The sequence below is a fragment of the Sus scrofa genome, chromosome 6 (assembly GCF_000003025.6).
Source record: "Sus scrofa isolate TJ Tabasco breed Duroc chromosome 6, Sscrofa11.1, whole genome shotgun sequence".
In the NCBI taxonomy this organism is placed as follows: domain Eukaryota; kingdom Metazoa; phylum Chordata; class Mammalia; order Artiodactyla; family Suidae; genus Sus; species Sus scrofa.
Window position 1 is genome coordinate 70,831,933 of NC_010448.4, and position 17,717 is coordinate 70,849,649.

Sequence of the window (17,717 nt, forward strand, 5' to 3'; positions counted from 1 at the left end):
AAGGGGGCATCATATCTGTGACTTAGTCTCAAACAGTTCAGGGGAAATAATTATATATAGATAGATGGATAGAAAATAATAGCACAAAGATGATAAATTTAACATTTGAAGAATCTGGTTGAAAGATAGAGTTCTTTCTACATTTTTACCCCTTTTCTGTAAGTCTGAAATTACTTCGCAGTAGAACACGTTCTTTTTTCTTTCTGTCTTTTGTTTTTTTAGGGCTGCACCTGTGGCATGTGGAGGTTCCCAGGCTAAGGGTCAAATCGGAGCTGAAGTCACTGGCCTACACTATAGCTCAGGACAACGCCGGATCCTTAACCCACTGAGCGAGGCCAGGGATGGAACCCTCGTCCTCATGGATGCTAGTCGGGTTCGTTAACTGCTGAGCCACGACAGGAACTCCCACAGTAGAACACTTTTTAAAAGTGAAAGAGAGAGTGCAGAGGAAACGAATCTGACTAGTATCCACGGGGATACGGGTTTGATCCCTGGCCTTGCTCAGTGGGTTGGCGATCCGGCGTTGCTGTGAGCTGTGGTGTTTGTAGGTTGCAGACATGGCTTGGATCCCATGTTGCTATGGCTGTCGGGTAGACCGGCAGCTGTAGCTCCTATCCTGGGAACTTCCATATGCCACTGGTGTGGCCCTAAAAAGCAAAAAAAAAAAAAAAAAAAAAAAAAAAAAGAAGAAGCAGCAGCAGTTTGTTAAGATGGGGTTAAAAAAAAACCAACAAAACTAAGCCCCATTCAGTGCTGCTTACATTAAACACACCTGTAATGAAAAGACAAGGGATTAAAGTGATGGAAAAAGATACCGTGCAAACATTAACCAAAAGAAATCTGGTACTAATATCAGACTTGATAGACTTAAATTGGAGTGAGAAGTAAATTCCAGAACAGTACAGTCAGTCACCAGGAGGATTTAACATTTCTAAGTTTGTGCATACCTAGTAACATAGTTTCAATACACTCAAAGCAAAAGTGGACAGAACTGAAAGGAGAACTAGACAAAATTATCATTTCATAATGGAAGGTTTTAAAACATCATCCTCAATACTTGGTAGTACAGACAGAGCAGTCGAGATTCTACCAACACACTTAATAAACTTCCCATATGTATATTTCTATATTCCATGTTATATGCATTATATAACTTAGCGGAAATAACCTCTAAGAAGGGCAGTTCGTGAATATCTATCAAAATTAAAATTGCACATTTCTGAGTCTACTTCCAGAAGTCTATATAATTAATTAATGTTTCTATATAACCACACAATTAGTTGTATATAGATATTATATATTTGTATACAGCTATATAATTAGTTATATATAAATGTCATATATGCCTACATATGTGTAAAAGACACTAAGCTCAATGAAGACAGTAAGTATACAAAAAGATGTTCAACCTCATTAGTCAACAAATGCAAAGAAACACAAATTAAAATCAGGATGAGATAACACTTTACACTCACCAGAGTTGAAAAAACCGAGAGCTTTGATGGTGTATGTGCTCTTGGTGTGTGAGTCGGTGTAGCCACGTTGGAAGCTGTTGGCAGTACCCATTGAAACTGACAACACTACGACCCAGCAGTTCCCCTCTAAAATGTATGTATAAGGATCTCAATGGCAGCCTTAATTATAGTGTGTTCAAACCTGGAAACAAATAGACGAACTGTGGTTCACTCTCATGCTATGTAAGAATACTCTATCGTAGTGCAACAGCGTGGGTGACTCTCTCAAGCCTAACGCTGAGTGAAAGGAACCCTTTGTAAAAGAATGCTTCCTGCATTATTCCATTTATATAGAACATTCAAAACTAAGCGAACTTAATCTGGGGTATTAGGTGCAACTGGGAAGGAACAGGAGGGACACACCTGAAGCTGTTCTAGTTTTGATCTGAGTGATTGTTACATGGGTGTTTTTCTGTGTGAAAATTCATTAACCTTTGCATGCTTTTCTGTATGTATATAGAACACCAAAAGGTGTTTACTTAGGAAGTTCCCTTGTGGCACAGCTGGTTAAAGATCCAACATTGCTGCAGCTGTGGTGCAGACCGCACCTATAGGGCGCAGGTTTGATCCCTGGCCCAGGAACTTCCACATGTTGCAGATGCAGCCAAAAAAAAAAAAAAAAAAAGAAAGGAAGAAATGTTTACTTAAAACTACAATGGAAAAAAAACCCCAGAAAACTACGAGATCTTTTTTACCTTTCAGAATGACAGAGAGAAAAAGCTTGATAAAATCACGTAGGCAGAGTTGCGGGAAATAGACATGCACACACTGATGGGATATAAGTGGAAATAACCTCTAAGAAGGGTAGTTTGTCAATATCTATCAAAATAAAATTGCACATTTCTGAGTCTACTTCCAGGGACAAACTTGCATATGTACTAATGGCACATACGAGGCTTAGTACTGGGGCTTTGTTTGTAACAGTAAAAGTTCAGTGAGAGCCATGCGGAATTACGATCGTCCATGTGATGGAATCCCTTATAGCTGTTAAGTAGAGTAAGAAGGGCTCTGTAGGATACAGTAAGTAAAAATAGCAAGGAGTCGAGTAGTATTTATACCATGTTATTACTTGTATTAGAAATGTGTATGTATACACACACCCATGTATGAATTGTATAAAATACATGAATATATGGGAGTTCTCGTCATGGCTTAGTAGTTAACGAACCCGACTAGTATCCATGAGGACGCATGTTCGATCCCTGGCCTTGCTCAGGGGGTTGGGGATCCCGCGTTGCCGTGATCTCTGGTGTAGGTCACAGACACAGCTCGGATCCCTTGTTGCTGTGGCTGTGGTGTAGGACAGCCTGGGGTTGAACTGGAGCTGTAGCCATACATATATTCATATATACATGAATATTTGAAATCAGTTTCATATGCATAGAGTATCTTTAGAAGGTGTGTGAAAAACTGGTGGCAGTGGTGGCCTCTGGAAGATAGAACTAGGTGACCTGTAGCAGGCATGGGAGGGAGACCTGATTTTTTGCGGTATACCTTCTGATATCTCTAGAATACAGAGTTGTACTATGGGGATATATCATTAAACATTAGTGTTTAAAGTCATTGTTCAGAATTCCTTGGAAAGAGAGGATGCAGGAGACTAGTGTATTACCTTCCAGTAAGTCCAACAAAGCCACGTTTTCCTTCACAGTGAAACAGATCCTTGGTTTAACACCACATGACACGGTTGGCTTTGCAGAAGGGTGCCAAGATGTATGGGGGAAAATACCCTGCAGCAGGGTGCTCAGCCTGCCAGGGTGTGGGAACGAGCTGATGAGCAGACAGTAAATTCAGACCTCCTGTGTCACGCTCACTCGGAGACAAAACACTCGTTGAGTGAAAGGGTGGGCCCCCCTCTACTGTTTATAGTGTAATTTTTCCTTCTCTCTTTCCTTCTGAATGTGTATAAGTTGAATTCAGATTAAGTTAAAAGTGAGGCAACTCTGCTTCCTTTGTGCTTTTTAAAAATGTAATTGAGATCATGCTATGACTATAACATCTGCTTTTTATGTCTTAATGTATCAAAAGCATTTTCTCATGCCATCAAAAATTGTTCATATGACTGTGAACATTTGAATAATGTTACATTGCTCAAGTATTTCATAATTTGCCTAATCATTCCTCTTTGGACATTTACGTTGTTTAAAATTTTATGTTTAAATATGGTGATGAGCCATCTTTGTATGTTAGTCTTACACTATGTTATTTTATTGTTTCTGAGAAGTAAAATTGTCATCAAAGGGTATGGAATATTTTTAAATACTCTTGAGAGTGCTGAATTGTCTTCCAGAAATTGTCCGTTTGCAAGTGTTCTTGTGCAAAAAAAGTCAGAATAGGGAAAAAGTCAATCTTAGTAACTTCACCGGCACATTTGAATGCTGTGCTCGAAGCCAGGGATGTCATTGTCCCTTTCAACCTGAACAGAGGCCTGAACTGTTTCCCCTCGTGCCCGGTGGAGTCACGAGGAAAACAGCCTGTGTTCTGAAGCCTGACTTTGAGATGCAGCTCACTGTCTGTGTGCCTCGCTTCCTCATGTGTGAAATAGGGACAGTAAAGTACCGCTCACCTGTGGCCGCCTGGGCTCTGAGCTACATGGGCCCACAAGGTGCCACAAACACAGGGATGTGGAGCCCTGGAGCTGGGCACCTCCACGGCCCTGCACAGGGCAGTCTTGGGGTCCAAAGAGTGAAAATGTAAAAGCTCCTAAAATGCTTTGACTCTTGGGTTTAGTCGATTTTGGCTATTATGCTGAGTGGAGAGTGGAAATAATGATTTTTAAGTTTTCTCCATGCTTTTCTTTGTTTCCATGTTTTCTCTAGTAGTTGTGCTATTTTAACCAATAGATATGTATCTGTATATATTATCATGTATGTATATATTACAGGGTTACATGTATTATGTGGTAGATAGAAGATAGACAAAATACTCATCCAATATTTAAGAAATTGCGGGGAAGAGGGAGGCTGCCATTTAACAGGTGGGGAAGATGAGGTCTTTTCTCTCGCATGGCCTAGCAGAATAAGCACTCAAATATTTACAGACATGGTTGAGTACTTAATATTTATCTCCACACTAATAATGTTGACAGTAGCAACCAATACCACGTTCATTTGAGCTACACAAATAGGTGGTGACAAAATAACGCATTGACCTATTAGAACATAACATGTTTTAATGTGTTAATATCAGATTACTCTGAAGACTTCAAAAAAAATCCTCATGGCTGCACGATCATGTAAAACTTACAGAAGTAAGTTGAAGGCCAAAGACTAAACCTTCTGACCATATATTTAAGATTGAAGATATAAAAGAAAACCTCACATGAACGCTGAACTTTTGTAGGATTCAGCGAAGCGACGGAGTGTGCCTCGGTGCGTGGGACTGTTGTGAGAGGGTTTTCTTTAAGGAACAAACCTCTCCACCTTGGTTTGTGTCCTACAGTAGGGGTTTCCCAAGTCAGGCCGTTGCAAGTACCATATGAAACAGCGTATGGCCATCCCTACCATCCCAAAGCCAATGTTTGTTTTGTTGCAGTGATGGAAATATTTCCATTGGGTGAAGCAAATATTTAGAGCTGAAAGAAACATTTGGGCAGCCAGGATGTGTCAAAATAGAACAGATGCCTGCCTTTTAAAAACACAATTAAAGGAGTTTCCATCGTGGTGCAGCGGAAACGAAGCTGACTAGGAACCATGAGGTTGCGGGTTCGATCCCTGACCTTGCTCAGTGGGTTAAGGATCCGGCGTTGCCGTGAGCTGTGGTGTAGGTTGCACATGCAGCTCGGCTCTGGTGTGGCTGCGGTGCAGGCCGGCAGCTGTAGCTCCAATTCGACTCCTAGCCTAGGAACCTCCATATGCTGTAGGTTCCACCCTAAAAAGCAAAAAGCAAAACGAAACACCCCCCCACACACACTCACACAATTAAAAAAAGAGAAAGCTACCTTGTACTTGGCTGTTGGGGGTACAGCCACAATGGGTTAAGCAAGAAATTTGATATTGCGGATATCATTCTAACCCCAGCTCCTGGGCGTATCTCTGTCCCTTTTCCTGTCTTGGTTTTTCTCTCCCAGAAAATGGGGATAACCTTTCTCAGTGATTTTGTTAACAACTAAGGGTCCCCCCCCACATATTTTCATTGTTCTTAAAAATTAATTTATTCTTTTGATCAGAAATATAGCCACCTGGAACAGAGTCTGTAAGGATATGCAGTGAAAACAGCCTGCCTTCCGTCTCTGTCCCCAGCTGATGGTGTCTTGTCCGTCTGTGACCAGCATGACCTGTTTCATGTCTGCCTTTATTTTATGCATGTGCACACAACTAAACAGCTGTGTTTGTATGTGTGTGTACAGATACACGACTGTTTGAAGACCCAGAGTCCTGTGTACCCTTCACCTAGATCTCTCCGTGTCCCATTATACACTGTTTGTTTTTCTTTATTTTCAAGGTGGTTGGTTCTAAAAGTTTGCTTATTTAAAATGCGCTGAGTGTGTCGGGCGGCAGAGTGGGGAGCAGGCATGTCAGGCCCCCGTGCCGGAAAAGGAGCCTGTGCTGGCTGAAAGTCCGCTTCTGCCACTGGGGCTCACTCTGGCTGTGAGGAAGCCTCTGTCCCTCCCCAGGGTCTTTTTTCTTGATCCGTGAAACAGAAGAAAAGAAAAAGAAGAAGAGACAGACTAGATGAGCTCCACCTTTTCTCCCAGATCTGGATTGCTTTGGTTGTCAAAGGTTTTCTTTTCTTTTCTTTTCTTTCTTTCAAAACAAACGTCACTGCCTCTTCTAAAAGGATCGAGATTCAGGTCTAGTTGATGGTGTTTATTAACTTGGCTTTTCCACATAAGCGCAAACACCGGTGTGGCTTCCCTGGCCTTTGGCATTCAAGTAGCAGCGATTCCTGATTATCGTGCTCCCCAGTCTTTTAGCCCCAGTTCCTTTCCCGGGCCTTGTTCACTGTGCTGTGGGAAGGGCTGACGTCCCAGCCTGTTGCCAAGGACCTACTTGCAGGGTTAGACACGGCTATCTGGACAGCCGGCAGCAATATTTGTTGTGGTTTGGAATTGATGATCAAATGTGGGAAGTGACTCCTCTTTTTGTTTTTAATTTAGCAGAGAGGGATTAAAAGGAGAAAAGGCAACCCTTTCAGACTATAGATCTAAAAATAGACACCATAGATGCTGATTGGAAACCCTCCCAGTCTTTCATGTGAGAGATCTCAATTTGTGTTACACGGAGGGGCAGCTCACTTCTGTCTTGTTCACCAGTTATACTACTCCCCAGAGGAGCTCAATAAATTTTATAGGGAAGTTTCCTCCTTATGCGGAAGGAGCTAAAGCTCAGCGACTGGTGTGGCTGAAATAATTTAGGGCTCTGAGGGAGCCCGTCTGCCGTGTAGAGTAAGGTGTCGGAAGTAGATGTGCAAGAACTTTTGGTCTTGGTTGATTTGACTGTGTCATCGATAGCACCTGGCACTAGCGCCTGTGACCCTAGCCTGTCAGATGTGGAATTAAGCCGCTCCCTGAAACTCGCATGTAGTTCACTGCTAAATTGGTCCTTCTGCATGCTTCACTGGTGGTGGCTGCCGAGCTTGCCTGCTGACCTGCTGTCGTTTTCATCACTAACCCCTTGAAACCTCCGAACTTGGACTTGGCTGAGTTTTTACATCTCTCTTCTGCCCCTCCGAGCGGCACAGAGATCCTCTCCCTGACATTAAGAAGGCAGAGCCGCCTTCTCTGATAGTGGACCACGCCTGCCGGCTTCCTTAGGCTCTGAGCTAGCGGTGCGGTGCATTTCGCGCTGGCTTTTTACTCAGTGATTTATACTCGGAGACGTGGCTGGGTGATATCCAGTGTCCTTTTGTCTTTGTGTTTATTTTTCTTGCACATTTAATGTATTTAAAGGATATATTGTCTTTATGGTTCACTGGGATAAGGAGGGGACTGGTGCAAGTTTTAATGAGTGGTCCCCGGCTCTCTGTGTTGAGATGAGAATTCTTGGTTAGATATCTCTCTCTCTTTCCTAAGGTAGCAGGAGGCAGTGTTTTGCTGCTTTTTGAAATAGCATTTCTGCCTAATGATTTTTAGGATACTGAGAGGACATTCAATTTCAGGGCACCATCAGCAACTTTTTCTCCTGTTGTTTGAACTTTGCTCATTTAAGGAGAAGGGAGAGTGTCGCGTCTTGTTCTTGAATTTACATATCAGTATCAAGGTGGTGGGAACCAGCCCCAGCATCGGATCAGTTTTTATAAAAACTCTTTCGGTCAGGGTCATAATATTTGGAAGTAGTTTTCTCAGAAACTGTTTTTGCTACTTGGGAATAGTTAATCAGCAGAGAAGAAAGCGTTTGGCGTATTTGCTTAATATTTTAACCAAGTGAATTAGACAGGTTGGGGGGCTGGGGGAGGGGGTAAGAAAGTGGGTGGGGGAGGCCCCATAAACAAGGTGATATATAATATTTTTTTTGTTCTCCTTTTTAAATAAATACCGATCAGCTTTATGTTCAGAGACAATAGGAGCCGTTGGCTTAAATTTGCAGTTTACTGTATTTATGGCTGTAATATCAAGGTGCTGCCGTCGTAATTTCATGCCCCAATGAGAAGAGCAAGGTCGAAGCAAATGCTTCCATCGGCATCTGCTAACACACTAACTCATAAACAAGGCCCGGCTGGATCAGGTGGCACGGAATAATACAGGCTAATGAAATACAGCACAGCTTTCCATTACTGTTAGTTTTTACAGTGTCGTCATTATGTGTAATTTATGTTTAAAAAATTCAATTTTATACAAGGCACTGGGAAATAGGGGTCTACAGGTCATCCAACGACTTTTAGAGGCTCTGAGAGTCCTTATTGTACTCCACTGTTCCAACGAAATATTAATAAAATAAAATAAAAATACTTTTTTCCCTTTCTCCCTCCCCTAACCTTTTCTGAGAGAGTTGATTTTTCTTTTAATTTGGGGAGTATTTTTAGCCAGCTGTCTTCTCTGCCTCATCTCCCGCCAGCGTGTGCATGGGTAGATAACTAGTTGTGTTCCAAGAGAGGTGACCCCTGCCCTGTCTCCCTGCGTCCCAGATGAATCTCCCAAGTCCTGTAAATAGAGGGACTGTGATGGGGGAGGAAGATGGCTTGAGTGGCCAGCCCACAACTGCTGCCCGTTGTCCCGGGCCTTCTGGCCCGCTTCCCTAATCCCCATCAGACTCCGCATTTTTGTTATAAACCTCGGACTGGGCTGGAAGGTGCTGTCAGGCGTTCATCACCTTTCTTATTTCCAAACCATTCCTAACCTTGCTGTCCCAGTGGTGGTTTGACCTGCAGGATGCAGAGAACACTGCTGTCTGCTGTCATCTGTCTTTCTGCTTGGGCTGCCTAGAGCCGGGCCCCGTGGCTGTGCCCAGCGGTCAGTGGGGATGAGGGACAGCATTGAACTTCCTGATTCTGAGAAGCCCGTGCACAGTCTGTCCTACAGAAAGGTCGGCCCTTCCCAGTGCCTGGTTTTGTTTGAGCTGGGAAAGAACCCAGTGGCTCTGGGAGCCAGTAGGCTGCAGCTCACGGAGTAAACTGGTTTCATTTTGTTTGCATTTTAATAGAAATCCATAGAAAAAGAAAACAATTTTGTTTCTCTGCTAAGGGCGAAAAACAAGCAGGTGAGGCAGCCCCAGGGCTGTTCACGTCAGCTGCAGTAACATGGGCTTTGTTGATCAATAGAATGTAGCTCACGTGTTCTGTTCTTTTAAAAGAATCCCACCCTGGAGAACGTGTTGGGAACAAGTCTTTGGCCCAGCATCTATGCAGAGGCAGTCTCCTGGCAAAGGGAACTGTTTGGGGGTGGAGATTCCGGAGAACCGAGGGAACTAGAGGTCGGCCGGTTTTACGGATCAGGCAGCCCTGGTGTTCACGGTGAACCGGTGCTCTCTCCCTCTCAGAGGCAGGCGTCCTGCTCTGCCTGCTCACCTTGGACAAGTCCCCTCGTCCCTTGCTCCCCCTCTTGACTAAAGCTGGGGGGCGGGGGATGGAATACCTAACTGAACAGGACTTTTTGAGATTTGCTCTCTGTCAATAATGTAGTTGGATTGTCAGCGTCACAGACCGGGAGAGGGGCTGGTAGCTCCTGGAATCGCCAAGTCGCGGAGGTGAAGTCACAGAGAGCATCTAAATGCAAAGTGCCGGTGATATCAGATCGTGCGGTTTGACAGTCCAACTAAAAGAAAATTTGGGGCGTTATTAAAATTGGCTGATTCTTCCAAAGGCAGCAGCTACAGGGCGACTTGGGGCAGGGAGGAGAGGGAGGAGGTTTGCCTGACAGGCCGGGGACACCCTTTCCTCCCGCCTCTGCCTCTGCGCAGTCCTTGCTCGGTCCCTCTGCGGTTAGATTATTCCTTGCAGATAGCAATCAACTGGAAGGAAGTGTGTGTGTCTAATTTGCATGAGATTATTTAAAACAAACAAAAAAAAAAAGGTCTGCATTAGTCAGGGTGATGGTAAACAACGCAAAGAGATGCCTTTTATAATATAGCCTGCGCCTCAGCTTTCAGAGCCAAATATAATTCACCTACAATTGGCAGTTTCCTTTATTATTCCTTTTAACCTTTTGGATTCTGCAAGGTCTCAGTCTAAGCTCGCCACTCTTTACCTCCGTGGGGGTGGGCGGGAAGCCGGATGTCTTCTGTGTGGGCCCCAGGGCAGCACCCTGGCCCTAAAGGCAGGGTCCCCTGAGTGCTGGGAACTGGTGACGGGGTAGGTGACGGTTGTCTTCTGACCCCACCTCAGTCTCTGTGAGTCCTGGTGAGTCGCTTGCTTCTTGTGGCATTGATCTTCGCTAAGCTGGGGACCCTCCAGAGGAGAAGGCCGCTGAGAGAGGCGAAGGCACCCGTCTGTGAGAGGCCTTGGGGTTCATTTGATGAGAGTATTAGAAGGAGACGAGGTGCCATTCAAAAAGTCTTCAAGTGTCAAATAGGACCCCAGTCATGAAGTTCCTGGGTTGGTTTGGCGTAGCCCCCAGACAACGTCCCTTGGCTCTTACCTGAGGGTGGGGTGCTGGTGGTGGGGGTGGAGGAAGACAAGTTAATCCTAATTTTTTTTTTTAAACACGACTGCAGACTTAAGACGTCGTTTTGGACTCTGCCACTTGATGTGTTGTAACTCTGTGTTAGCATGGGAGGTCGCCTGTGGCGCCGTCTTCTCTCGCTGCTGATTATGACTGGTTAAAAGAGCGGGTTTCTGTGCTAGCATGGGAAGTCACCAGGCTGGAGATGGAGAGCCTGGGGCTTCATCTGGCATCACCATGCTTTTACTCCTATGTTTGAGGCATATTTTTCACCCTCCTTGGACCTCAGTGTGTGTGTGTGTGTGTGTGTATGTGTGTGTTTATCTGTTAAGTAAGGGTAATGGCTGGGATAATGGCCCAGCCCTGAAATTATATTATTCGATGAGATCGTTAAAATGCTTGTTTTTTAAAAAAGAAGAAAAATGATTCATTTTCTGTAACTAAATCAGCATCCCGACTCTTGGAGAACTAGGGATATCAGAATTCCAGCCAATGTAAATTTAGAGCATCAAATGATAAGGTCTCTGTAAAGCAAGAGCTTGGAAGGAAGTGCTGATGCCCTTTAAACCGCGGCCTCGCTAGTGGGCTCGGCTGCAATAATGCAAGGAACATGTTTTATTAGGAAAATAGGCTTCGTAAAAGCTCAGGGCCAGAGGGCAGAACAACACCCAGGGAGTCCTGTCCCTTTAACCAGTGCCAGCTCTCAGGGCCACAGCACAGCCTGTAACTTACGGTATATTTCCCCAGCGTTAAACATTATCGTACTTGTTTATATTTGAAAGAGCCAAAAGGGAAAATGAGAATGCAACTGAATGCTCCTTTTGGGAAAATTATCCTCATTTGCAGCCAGCGGCTGACAAGGCACACGAACCACCAGGTTTATAGAATTCCATAGTGTACCAGTGACCATCAGCTTGTGCTGAGGTCGCCCGTGCCGCTGTCTTCTCTAGTGGCTGATTATGACTGGTTAAAACAGTGGGTTTCCTACTAGAACTCCGAGAGGGGTCTCCCTTCCTACTTAGAAGTGACTGGCGGTCCGTGCCCAGGCTGGAGCCCGAGAGCTGCTCGCCCGGGGCAGCGTGTTCTCTGGTTTTGCCCAGCTCGTCTGTGTGCTGCCGCTGTTCCTGGGAGGTGGGGTCGCAGCAAAGCAGGCCTTGGGCAGCAAGCTGGAGCTTAGAGGGGAAGACCATCCCTGGTACTCAAACTTGGCTTCTGCGTTTGAGGTGCCAGGTGCCAGAAAATGATCCTCTTTGCACCCCGCCAGCCTTTCGTCTGTCCCGGTGTCGTGGTCGGTCTGTCGAGAGGATGGTGCACTCCCCCATGGCCAGCCCAGCAGCACTCAGAGCTCACGAGGGGCCTTGCCCGTCCCTGGCTGGCTCCCCTGCGTGCAGGGGGGGAAGGGGGAAAGAGAGGCCGTGTTAATTGGGGATAGACCCCCCACTGCTCAGTGCGGAGCTGAGAAGGAAGGCCCGGGCGTTTGGAATACTTAGGGCCTCTCCCTTGGCTGCCTGGGTAGGGCGTGAGAAGTTGGAGGGACGGCTGCAGCGGGCTCGCGCGCCGGGATGGTGCAGGGCAGAGCTGTGCTTTAGCGCATTAATGTGCTCGTCTATTAGCCCCCTGGCACGGAGCGCGAGGCACCAGGCTTTGGAAGATGCTGATCCTCAGAACCTCCTGTACTTCATCTACCCCCAGGGGCAGATAGGCCGTGCCGTGGGCCTCTAATGGAGAGCTGCCGACCAGATGTGGAAACGCTCTCGGCTCCAGTTTAAAAGCTCTGCGCTGCGGCTGGACTGCATGTTGGGATTCCCAGAACAGCGCAGGCCAGCCAGAGTGCTCTTTTGCAGACCAGCAGTGACCTCCCACTCTCAGCAGCTAGAGCACTTTTGAGCACACGTCCGCGTCCCGAGCTGCCCTGTGGAAACATCTTTCTCACACCCGTGTGCCACTCTCTGTTCCGATTGGTCAGTGCCCTCGCCCTCTTCCCGCAGAGCCGGCGTCCCCAGTCCGCCTCAGACCTGTTGAAGTAGTCCAGCCGTGCAACCCCCGGAAATGTGGTCTTCACATTCGGTGTTTCACCTGCTCCATATTCCTCCACAGGCATACCCTCTCCGCGTGCCACAGCCACTGCAGGTGGCGCCCTGCCGTTTCCTGCGGTCCCCAGCCAGCGCACTGTGGTGTAGAGTGTCGGGAGGATTTTTTTTAAAAAGGGAAAAAGAAAAACTAGCCAAAGGCAATATAGGCAGCCTATGATAGGCTAGAGTAATAATCATCTGAAAGTTTGGGTCTGGCCTTGTTTTGATCTGTTTTCTTGTTTTATTTTCTTCTTCACATTCTATATCCCATTCATACTAATCACAGTCAGTCCTGATTTTTCTTTTTATTTCTGCATTTGTCATAAAATAAAGCAAATTATTCCCGTCTTCAGAAACGATCTAGACTAATTAGTCGTCTCACCCAATAATTAGTTTTTTGTTTCCCTGTCTGTTTTCATGCATTATTGTTAGTTTTTTCCCCTCTTTTTTTAACACCATTACAGATTAAAATGAGCCACATTTGCAGTTGATGTTATCTGTTTTCGGGGGAAGAATGGAGAATTGCAGTACGGAGCGACTTCAAAAGCAGCAATAAACTCAAGGATAAATTAAGGAAATTGAATGAGCCACATTTGGAAGCAGTGTTGAGGCTAATATTCTGTCGCTTAAGGTTAAATTGCAGCTGAGAGAGGTTCTGGAGAATCCGAAATCGGGGAAGCAACTTAACCAGGATGCTAGGCATTCTGTGACTCTAAGGTCTTTTCTCAAATGAAGATTTTGTTGCAGCCACAGACAGTGGCAAAAGGTACTCACCTGCAGTTATGTCCTCTTCTCCCCCAGGGCTGACAGATGAAGAGATTGATGTGGCTTTCCAGCAGTCAGGCTCGGCTGCCGATGAGCCTGCGTCCTTGGGCCCAGCCACACAGGTGGTTCCTGTCCAGCCCCCTCACCTCATTCCGCAGCCATACAGTAAGTCACCTGCTCAAACTCCTGCTTTAACCTTGACTAGGATTCAGGATTCTGGCCCAGGAGCAGTGCTTCCCGTCTCCCCGACTCGGCAAGCCGGGAGAAACTGGGAGTAGGAGATGGCGCTTGGGTTTTTCCAAAAGAATGTGACACACCCGAATCCTCTTCCAGGCCAACTTTTAAGTATGCAACAAAGGTGTAAGAAGCGGCACAGGACCAGAATAAATGAATTTATTGTATGGTTTCAGGTATTTTGGTGTCAAGCAAGGATCTGGAAAAGTGTTTATCGGTTCTGTTTCCATTTTCTTATATCCGTGCTTTTTGCATGTTCCTGTTTCACTAATAAGAACATAAACATCTGATTCATGGCTGCATTCTTATTTGGTCCTTGAAATAACTTACCTCCTAATTTTATCTTCTAGAGTTAACATTAGTAGGTGCAGACTGGCCTTCCCCTCCCCACTCCCCTTTTCTTCCTTCCTTCCTTCCGTGTCCTGGCTATACTGTGTACATTTACGTAGTGGCAGTCTGCTGGTGAATTTCAGATTGCATGAGAAGGTCCTTTCTGAATGAAGCTTTTAATTATTACCTGAGAATGTGATCCATGAGAGGTTTTTTTTGTTGTTTTTACATGAAAGCTACTTTGGGAATAAAGGTTCTTTAAACTAGTAATAACCATATGCTTCCACAATATAAGCAGAACCCCGTCTTTAAGTCGCTTATGAAAAATCCAGAAGGGTTAAAATTGATTCCAAAGCAGTAGAGTCCATGGAAGATTGCTGTTTTGTGTGTTTAACATAACATTTCAGCCTTGGGGAGTTACTGTTGTGGCTCAGTGGTAATGAACCCGACTAGTATTCATGAGGGACGCGGGTTTGAGCCCTGGCCTTGCTCAGTGGGTTAAAGATCTGGCGTTGCCGAGAGCTGTGGTATAGGTCGCAGACGCAGCTCGGATCTGGTGTGGCCGTGGCTGTGGTGCAAGCTGGCAGCTGTAACTCCAGTTCGACCCCTAGCCTGGGAACTTCCACATGCTGTAGGTGCGGCCCTAAAAAGCAGAAAAACAAACAAGCAAAAGATTTCAGGCTTGGATCTGATGTCTTTCAAAATGTCTTATCTATAATTATCTTCATTTTAATTGTCTATCTCAGAAGTTTTATTTTTTTCAAAACATGATTTAAAAGGTGTTATATGTCAGATTTTAAAAGGCGCAATTTAAAATGCCAGACTTGTTTTGACCCCGACCACGGGGTCTGGCATTACCTTCTGGCCCCGGCTTTGACGTCTTTCCCACAGCTGGGGAGTTGCAGTTAGCTGTGTAGATAGCGCAAGGGCCGTGCAGTGGGTTAGAATCCGCTTTGCGTGTCACGGATCTCATTGAGACACAGCCTTCCCTTTGCTCTCTGGTTGAGGCGGAATGGGCGAGGCCAGGTAGCACGACTCTAGCTGCTCTCATCTGCAGTCGCCTTGTCTAGCAAACCGTCAGGGTTGTGTGGCCTCTGAGCGGAGGGGCGGTGCTGAGTGCTGGGCCTCGCAGGGGAGCTGTCGAGTCAGTGGCAGCTCTGCGTCAGGCCGGGACTCTTTTTTTTCTGTCTAAAGTTCTTCCCGACCCGTCATCCTGTGGCTTTGCGTCCCTCAGCTTACTCTCCATGTCGCTTTTAAACTAAAGGCTGAGTCTTCACACTTTTTCTTCAGTCGTGTCCCTGGGCCCCGCTGTTTGATGGAATTTGTCGAGGACAGGCAGTGGCAGCTGGGGTGCAGAGTTTTCTAAGAAGCACATCTGTTCTCTTCCAGCTGTTTCCTTCATGGCTTAATACCAAACAGGTCTCTTGGCTACTTGGAACCTTCTTGCTCAGTACAAATTGTTCTGGCGAGTCACAGAGTTGGCCTCAAACATGCGTGTGCCTGCTGTTGGTGGGCACAAAGGGTTAAGCTGCAGAAGAATGGGGCTGGGCGGGGCGATTCAGTCATTTAAATCATTCTCCTGCCCAGAGCTCTCTGAGAAAAAGCACTACATGGTTAGGTATTTAGGTAGGAGTATTTTTAAGAGTCTCCCAGCCCTAAAAATAAAATTCATCTTCTTAGAGACAGACTCCTTCCTGCTTTGACGCTGGTGTAAAAACAATGGTAATGGTAATTTTAAATACCTGGAGTTTTTAGTTGTCACTGTCAAGCCTCATTCTTCTTGTACCGTTACCCTGCGCGCTCAGCTCCGGGTGACTCTACCTCTTCACTTCTGTACTTTTGCCAAGAGGTGTCAAAACTGCTCAAAAAAAAAAAAAAAAAAAAAAGGCTTGATTTTGATTAATATAGAGAAACAAGACTTTGCCTGACTGATAATAAAACTGATAAATGACATTTGAATTACTTGTAGCGGTAATTTATTACATAAAATATCTTTTATTTGACATGCGATTAGTTGCTGGAAGCATCACTCAATCTGACTAGTTTAAACATGCTCTAAAATGAACCCCAGTAAAAACCAGGGCTGTCTGCTGCTGGCGTTATGAAATATACTAATCCTGGAGTGAGGAAAAAAATCTGACTTTAAATATTTAAATGATTAATTGGGTTTATATATTTTTTTTACCTTTCTAACCCCCTTAATTACAAGCAAACTCAGGGGAGTTTCTGAACTAGGTGTGCAGTCTGCATGCTTATCACCGAGGCATTGTCTGCGTCCTGGGAGGGATTTATGGCCTCCATTCAAGTGTGTTCCTGCCGACTTTACATCTGGAGCTCGGTCGCCCTTTCCTTCCCTCTTCTTGGCTTTTTAAGGACATTCCATCTCTGAGCTCAGGCCTAGAAAAATGGGATTTTCTGGGCTCAGCCCCAAATGCTCAGGACTCCAGGAAGGGTGGCTTTTCCAAGACCACCCCTGGGAGCCCAGCGCTCTCGGATTGTCACCTTGGGACTTGCCCACCCTCCTTGCTTGAGGGCAGGTGCCCCGCTCGGTGCGGCTTTTGATAGCTCTGCTTTGGTGAGTGTGGTTGACCTTGAGATGTTAGTAGATATGCCAGTATCAGCAGAGAACATGGAGACCTACCAGAGTGGTTCCAGTCCACGTCATTAGTGTTTATTAAGCACCTGCTGTATACACAGTACCGTATCATGAGAAATTCAGAAAAAGATGATCTTTAAGAATATTACAGGCTCTCGGGAGCAGTAAGATAGACTCTTAAGAAAAGAGTAATAATATAAGACTTGGTGATTTAATGCCAAAATTAATTATACAGACAAGAAACTCCACAGGAATACAGAAAAGAGAAAAATTAATGTGGGCTCGAGAAGTCAGAGAGGCTTTGTGAAAGTGGTAGGAGGTTGACACCAACGGGAAGCTTGGTGTCAGCCGGTATGAGAATAAACCAGTATTGTCAGGGCTTAAAAGAAAGTTGGGTAGCACGCGGGAAAAGCCAGGCTGGGATGCGAGAGGGAATCTGACATGCTGTTTCTCGTTGTGGTTTCTCTTTGTGTGACTTTGAGTCAGGAATCGGTGTGTGTGTGTGTGTGTGTGTGCGCGCGCGCGCACGCAGAGCCTAATGCAGTCCTGAACATAAAGTCCTGATAAATGCTTGATTGATTGATTCATTGTAAGCTGATTTTTCTTTTTTCCTCCCGGAGAAACAAGAAGCAAGGTAACTTTGAGATATAAGCAGGGCCAGTGTGATTTTTGTATGATAATAGTTTTTCTTGGGTTGAAATGTTTTTTCCTCCACAGTCTTTGAGAAACAGTTTAGGCTTTTCCAGAGGCAGACCTATAGCTTCAGTTGTCTCTTCTTTTTTATGTATGTATGTATGTATTAGTTTGTCTTTTTAGGGCCACACCCATGGCATATGGAGGTTGCCAGGCCAGGGGTCCAATTGGCACTGTAGCCGCCGGCCTACACCACAGCCATAGCAACGCTGGATCCTTAGCCCGCTGAGCGAGGCCAGGGATCGAACCCACCTCCTCATGAGTGCTAGTCGGGTTCACTAACAGCTGAGCCACGACGGGAATTCCACGAGTTGCCTCTTCTTAAAATAGGATGTAACTGCCTGAGGTTGGTGGAAGCCTTTGACATTTCATTAGACATCCTGAGAGAGGAAGGGTGTTCTTTCTCAGTTTGTTTCTTTTATGGCCGTGTTTAGTCACATGAACTTACCCTTGATTTTCTTAGGACACCAAGCACG

At 45.5% G+C, this 17,717-nt stretch overlaps 1 protein-coding gene across 1 annotated transcript in view; it reads left to right on the forward strand.

Moving 5' to 3' along the window:
- The window catches only part of PEX14 (peroxisomal biogenesis factor 14), a 134,204-nt gene that overhangs the window by 94,062 nt on the left and 22,425 nt on the right, over positions 1 to 17,717 (forward strand). The window contains exon 4 of the mRNA XM_003127561.3: positions 13,425 to 13,553. Within this exon, the coding sequence (XP_003127609.1) occupies positions 13,425 to 13,553 (129 nt within the window). The remainder of the gene's footprint in view (positions 1 to 13,424; positions 13,554 to 17,717) is intronic.